The following is a 7270-nucleotide window of genomic DNA, read 5'->3' as shown; positions in this document are numbered from 1 at the left end:
AAAGACAACAGTTTATTAGTCACACAGACTCACAGGGAAGGTGTCCCCGTATGCCAGGAGGGTCACACAGGGTATTGCACTTGGGAACATTATGAAGCGACAGGGACTGTGGGGGGCGGGCTGTGTAGTAACAAGAGGGTGGGGTGCCTCCTGGCTCCTTCAAGAAGATGTTCTTGGCTTTCATGAATCATTTCATGGACTAGCAACCAGCAGGGAGGTGAAAACTTGTCAGAGTGAGGACCAGATGGGGTGCCGCTGGCTCAGCTGATGGGAGAACTTGCCAGGGGAAGTCTTTCTCATGGAGTAGGGAATATACCAGGTGAGAGCATAGGAACTCACCCTCAGGACTTCGAGGGCCTTCTGAGGACCAAAGATGCCAAGGAAGGACTCGATGTGTAGAATCTTATGATATATCCAGACAAAGACCTTTTTGGGGCTGGGCATGATGGCCCACACCGGTATTTCCAACACTTTGAGAGGCCAAGGTTGAAGGACTGCTTGAGGCCAGGAGTTCCAGATCAGCCTAGGTAACATACTGAGACCTAATCTCTACCAAAAAAAAAAAAATTAAAATATTTTTAACAGACAGAGTCACCGGGTGCAGTGGCTCACACATAATTCCAGCACTTTGGGAGGCCGAGGTGGGCAGATCACGAGGTCAGGAGTTCGAGACCAGCCTGACCCACATGGTGAAACCCCGTCTCTACTAAAAATACAAAAAAACACAAAATAAATTATCCGGGCATGGTGACGTATGCCTGTAGTTCCAGCTGCTCAGGAGGCTGAGGCAGGAGAATCACTTGAACCCAGGAGGCAGAAGTTGCAGTGAGCCAAGATCGTGCCACTACACTCCAGCCTGGGTAACAGAGCTAGACTCCATCTCGAAAAAAGAAAAGATAATGGATGAGATGTGGCCTAGAGCTGACAAGGGAGGAGTCCAGACTGACTCCGAACTTCCCAGTCAAAAAGATTGATTGGGCCCGGGTGCAGTGGCTCACGCCTGTAATCCCAGCACTTTGGGAAGCCAAGGCAGGTGGATCATGAGGTCAGGAGTTCAAGACCAGCCTGGCCAACATAGTGAAACCCCATCTCTACTAAAAATACAAAAATTAGGCCAGGCATGGTGGCTCACACCTGTAATCCCAGCACTTTTGGAGGCCGAGGTGGGCGGATCATCACGTCAGCAGATCAAGACCATCCTGGCTAACATGGTGAAACCCTATCTCTACTAAAAATACAAAAAATTAGCCAGGCATGGTGGTGGGCGCCTGTAGTCCCAGCTACTCAGGAGGCTGAGGCAGGAGAATGGCCTCAAATCTGCCTTGAGATCCAGGAGCTCAAGCTCCGGGAGACGGAGCTTGCAGTGAGCTGAGATGGCACCACTGCACTCCAGCCTGGGCGACAGAGCAAGACTCCGTCTCAAAAATAAAATAAAATAAAAAATACAAAAACTAGCCAGGCATTGTGGTGCACAACTGTAATCCCAGCTACTCAGGAGGCTGAGGCAGGAGAATCGCTTGAATCCAGGAGGTGGAGGTTGTGGTGAGCCGAGATCGTACCACTGCACTCCGGCCTGGGCAATAGAGCAAGACTCTGTCTCAAAAAAAAAAAAAGACTGATTGGATGGATGGAGGTGCCAATGACCATGAGGGGGACCTAGGAAGGAGGGTGGGCTACAAGGAACAAGGGATGAGCTATTTCCCACACACGGCCTATGCAGTGACTACAGAACATTCTGGGGTGTGGATGAGCAGGGAGTTATGCAGGCATTTTGACGTAATCGCAGCTCATATGATGCAGTGCTACTAGCTAGATGTGTACTAGTTCATCTTGCACAATTTCTTTTCCAGATATCCCACCTGGTGGCCCGTCCTCACTTGGGAACCAGTCAACATGCCTTCTGGAAGTCTCTCCTGTCACTCCAAGAAAAGGTGAGCCTCAAGTCATGTACCTACATGTATTCGTCTACACAGAGCAGAAGACCCCATGGAGTGTAGGCCAGGCACAAATGCATGATTGAGGAATTCGTGGGGTGGATTAATGACGCCATCAAAGGGGCAGTTTCCTCCTATGTTTCAACTCATCAACCTTTCCATGTCCACATTTTGTGCTGACACTTGTCACCTCGTGGCTGAAAGATGGCTACCAAACCATCTCATACAAGCAAGGGCAACAAGGGAGGCTAAAAGGCCAGGTATGGTGGCTCACGCCTGTAACCCAAGCACTTTGGGAAGCCAAGGCAGGCAGATCACCTGAGGTCAGGAGTTCAAGACCAGCCTGGAAAACATGACAAAACCCTGTCTCAGGCTGGGCGCGGTGGCTCAAGCCTGTAATCCCAGCACTTTGGGAGGCCGAGACGGGCGGATCACGAGGTCAGGAGATCGAGACCATCCTGGCTAACACAGTGAAACCCCGTCTCTACTAAAAAATACAAAAAACTAGCCGGGCGAGGTGGCGGGCGCCTGTAGTCCCAGCTACTCGGGAGGCTGAGGCAGGAGAATGGCGTGAACCCGGCAGGCGGAGCTTGCAGTGAGCTGAGATCCGGCCACAGTACTCCAGCCCGGGCGACAGAGCGAGACTCCGCCTCAAAAAAAAAAAAAAAAAAAACCCTGTCTCTACTAAAAATACAAAATTAGCCAGGTGTGGTGGAGCACATCTGGAGTCCCAGCTATTCAGAGGGTGAGGCAGGAGAATCACTTGAACCTGGAAGGCGGAGGTTGCAGGTCAAGTTGAAGGTGGAAGTCTCGCTCCATTGCCCAGGCTGGAGTGCAGTGGTGTGATCTCGGCTCACTGCAACCTCCACCTCCTGGGTTCAAGCAATTCTCCCGTCTCAGCCTCCCAAGTGGCTGGGACTACAGGCACACACCTTCTTTGAGCCAGATGAGGAGTGCTTTACCTCATGAACTCATCAGAGGTTGCTGATGAGTCCTCCACAAAACTTTCATTCCTCTCCCCTAGAGCCCCAGGAAGCCTACAGAGACCATGTCCGCAGGAAATTCTGGCTCATGGAAGACCGCAATGCGCGCCTAGGGGAATGTGTCAACCTCAGCCACCGGTACACCCGGCTCCTGCTGGTGAAGGAGCACTCAAACCCCATGCAGGCCCAGCAGCAGCTTCTGGACATAGGCCGGGGACATGCGAGGACCGTGGGACACCAGGCCAGCCCCATCGAAATAGAGACCCTCTTTGAACCAGACGAGGAGCGCCCCGAGCCACCGCGCACTGTGGTCATGCAAGGCGTGGCAGGGATAGGCAAGTCCATGCTGGCACACAAGGTGATGCTGGACTGGGCGGACGGGAAGCTCTTCCAAGGCAGATTTGATTATCTCTTCTACATCAACTGCAGGGAGATGAACCAGAGTGACACGGAATGCAGCATGCAAGACCTCATCTCCGGCTGCTGGCCCGAGCCCAGCGCGCCTCTCCAGGAGCTCTTCCGAGTTCCCGAGCGCCTCCTTTTCATCATCGACGGCTTCGATGAGCTCAAGCCTTCTTTCCACCATCCTCAGGGACCCTGGTGCCTCTGCTGGGAGGAGAAGCGGCCCACGGAGCTGCTTCTTAACAGCTTAATTCGGAAGAAGCTGCTCCCTGAGCTATCTTTGCTTGTCACCACGCGGCCCACGGCTTTGGAGAAGCTCCACCGTCTGCTGGAGCACCCCAGGCACGTGGAGATCCTGGGCTTCTCCGAGGCAGAAAGGAAGGAGTACTTCTACAAGTATTTCCACAACACAGAGCAGGCGGGCCAAGTCTTCAATTATGTGAGGGACAATGAGCCACTCTTCACCATGTGCTTCGTCCCCCTGGTGTGCTGGGTGGTGTGTACCTGCCTCCAGCAGCAGCTGGAGGGTGGGGGGCTGTTGAGACAGACATCCAGGACCACCACTGCGGTGTACATGCTCTACCTGCTCAGTCTGATGCAACCCAAGCTCAGGACCCCACGCCTCCAGCCCCCACCCAACCAGAGAGGGTTGTGCTCCTTGGCGACAGATGGGCTCTGGAATCAGAAAATCCTATTTGAGGAGCAGGACCTTCGGAAGCATGGCCTAGATGCGGCGGATGTCTCTGCCTTCCTCAACATGAACATCTTCCAGAAGGACATTAACTGTGAGAGGTACTACAGCTTCATCCACTTGAGTTTCCAGGAATTCTTTGCAGCTATGTACTATATCCTGGATGACGGGGAGCGTGGGGCAGGCCCAGACCAGGACGTGATCAGGCTATTGACCGAGTACGCGTTTTCTGAAAGGGGCTTCCTGGCACTCACCATCCGCTTCCTGTTTGGACTCCTGAACGAGGAGACCAGGAGCTACCTGGAGAACAGTCTATGCTGGAAGGTATCGCCACACATCAAGAGGGAACTGTTGCAGTGGATCCGAAGCAAAGCTGAGAGCAACGGCTCCACCCTGCAGCAGGGCTCCTTGGAGTTCTTCAGCTGCTTGTACGAGATCCAGGAGGAGGAGTTTATCCAGCAGGCCCTGAGTCACTTCCAGGTGATCGTGGTCAGAAACATCGCAACCAAGATGGAGCACATGGTCTGCTCCTTCTGTGTGAAGAACTGCAGGAGCGCCCAGGTGCTGCACTTGTATGGCGCCACCTACAGCACGGACGGGGAAGACTGGGCGAGGTGCTCTGCAGGAGCGCACACACTGCTGGTGCAGCTGTAAGTATCCCTGGGGCTGCTCAGGTTCATGCCTTTTTTTTTTTCTCTGTTGCCCAGGCTGGAGTGCACTGGCGTGACCTCAGCTCACTGCAACCTCCGCCTCCCGGGTTCAAGAGATTCTCCGTCTCAGTCTCCCAAGTAGCTGGGACTACAGGTGCCACCACGCCTGGCTAATTTTTGTATTTTTAGTAGAGACAGGGTTTTACCATATTGGCCAGGGTGGTCTTGATCTCTTGACCTCATGATCTGCCCGCCTTGGCCTCCCAAAGTGCTGAGATTACAGGCATGAGCCACTGCACCTGGCCCATGCTTTTTGTTGTTGTTGTTATAATAAAGTGTCTCTCGGTGTCCTAGGCTGGAGTGCAGTGGCGCGATCTCAGCTCACTGTAGCCTCTGCCTCCTGGGTTCAAGCGATTCTCCTGCTAAGCCTCCTGAGTAGCTGGGGTTACAGGTGCCCATCACCATGCCGGGATAATTTTTGTATTTTTAGTGGAGACGGGGTTTCACCATGTTAGCCAGGCTGGTCTTGAACTCCTGACCTCAAGTGATCCACCCGCCTTGGTCTTGAGGTTCATGCTCTTAACCAGTGCCTCTCAGCTAGGGGTGATTTTGCTCTGACATTTGGCCATGTCTGGAGACATGTTTTCTGGTGGTCACAACTGGGAAGCAAGTAACACTACTGACATCTAGTGGGTAAAGGCCAGGAATGCTGCAAACACCCTGCAGTACGCAGGACAGTCCCTCTGGCCCCGAAGTATTAATAGTGCCACAGCAGAGACTAAACAACACCCATTGGGACTAAATTGAGGTTGATGTCCGGGAGAATTTTTTCAATTAACAAATATTACTAAGTCCCTTTTTCTTGACAGAGTCTGGCTCTGTCACCAAGGCTGAAGTGCAGTGGCACGATCTCAGCTCACTGCAACCTCCCCCTTGCATGCCTCAGCCTCCCAAGTAGCCGGGACCACAGGAGTGTGCCACCACACCCAGCTAATTTTTGTATTTTTTAGTAGAGACGGGGTATCACCATGTTGGCCAGGCTGGTCTTGAATTCTTGGCCTCAGCCTCCCAAAATGCTGGGATTATAGGTGTGAGCCACCACACCCAGCCTCTACGTCCCTTTTATCTGTGGACCCAACACTGTTCTGTAGACAGAAGACTGTGTGAATAAGCCAATGCTCCCAAGAGAGCACGCATCCTAATGAGAACGGAGACAGATAATAAAGAAACAAGTAAACCAACTAATTAATGATTAGGAGTTTCAGATAGAGTCAGGTGCAGCCTAGACAACATAATGAGATCCCCATCTCCAAAAATATAAAATAAATTAGCTGGGCATGATGGTGCACACGTGTAGCCCCAGCTTTTCAGGAGGCTGAGGTGGGAGGATTGCTTAAGCCCGGGAGGTCAAGCCTGCAGTGAGCCATGATCTCACCATGCACTCCAGCCTAGACAACAGGGCAAGGCCTTCAAAAAAAAAAACAAAAACAAGTTAAAAGATAGCACATGGTGGCTCATGCCTGTAATCCCAGCACCTTGGGAGGTTGAGGCAGGTGGATCATCTGAGGTCAGGAGTACAAGATCAGCCTGGCCAACACGGTGAAACCCCATCTCTACTAAAAATACAAAATCACGTGGCTCATGCCTGTAATCCCAGCTACTCTGGAGGCTGAGGCAGGAGAATAGCTTGAACTCAGGAGGTGGAGGTTGTGGTGAGCTGAGATGGCGCCATTGCACCCCAGCCTGGCCAACAAGAGCGAAACTCCGTCTCAAAAAAAAAATGCTTCATAAATGGTAAAATGACATGCAAAGGCCATCGTTGTCAAGCACCCAGTAACACCAGAGGGTGGCCTGTCTTTCCTTCAAGCAGACCAGAGAGGACCGTTCTGCCGGACGCCTACAGTGAACATCTGGCAGCGGCGCTATGCACCAATCCAAACCTGAGAGAGCTGGCTCTGTACCGGAAAGCCCTGGGCAGCCGGGGGGTAAAGCTTCTCTGTCAAGGACTCAGACACCCCAGCTGCAAACTTCAGAACCTGAGGTGAGTGCAGGCTGGTCTGGGGGTTTCAGGTGGTCCCCACCGTGGCCTCTCATGGGGCTCGGTCACAAAGGTTCTATCGCGGGATGGTGTATGCATTGGCTACGGCTGCCATCAAAAAGTGCCATAAAGCTGGGTGTGGTGGTTCATGCCTGTAATCTCAGCATGTTGATAGGTCAAGGTGGGCAGATCACTCGAGGTCAGGAGTTTGAGACCAGCCTGGCCAACATGGCAAAATACCATCTCTACAAAAAATACAAAAATTAGGAGGGCTGTCATCCCAGCTGCTTGGGAGGCTGAGGCAGGAGAATCACTTGAACCTGGGAGGCGGAGGTTGCAGTGAGTCGGGATCGTGCCCCTGCACTCCAGCCTGGGTGATATGGTGAGACTCCGTCTCAGGGGAAGAAAAAAAAAAACAGTGCCAAAGACTGGGTGGCTTCACCCCATAAATGTATTTTCTCAAGGCAGGTTGTGGGGGTGTTCTGAGGCCTCTGTCCTGGGTCTGCAGATCACTGCCTTCTGTCTTCATGTGGTCATCCCGCTGTGTGGGTCTCCATATTTTTTTTTTTTTT

At 52.5% G+C, this 7270-nt stretch overlaps 1 protein-coding gene across 3 annotated transcripts in view; it reads left to right on the top strand.

Annotated features, from left to right (window-relative positions):
- Positions 1–7270, top strand: part of NLRP12 (NLR family, pyrin domain containing 12) — a 39894-nt gene that overhangs the window by 16165 nt on the left and 16459 nt on the right. For 2 of the 3 annotated variants that reach the window (XM_011959371.1, XM_011959370.1), the window contains exons 2-4: positions 1851–1931; positions 2959–4660; positions 6531–6701. In XM_011959371.1, the coding sequence (XP_011814761.1) occupies positions 1851–1931; positions 2959–4660; positions 6531–6701 (1954 nt within the window). Of the gene's footprint in view, positions 1–1850; positions 1932–2958; positions 4661–6527; positions 6702–7270 lie in introns of all 3 variants that reach the window. The other variant, XM_011959373.1, reaches the window with a different exon arrangement.

This window comes from Colobus angolensis, unplaced genomic scaffold (genome assembly GCF_000951035.1).
Source record: "Colobus angolensis palliatus isolate OR3802 unplaced genomic scaffold, Cang.pa_1.0 Scaffold490, whole genome shotgun sequence".
NCBI classification, from domain to species: Eukaryota; Metazoa; Chordata; class Mammalia; order Primates; family Cercopithecidae; genus Colobus; species Colobus angolensis.
The sequence above is the reverse complement of the archived record's forward strand: the minus strand, read 5'-3'. Positions and strand labels throughout refer to the sequence as shown.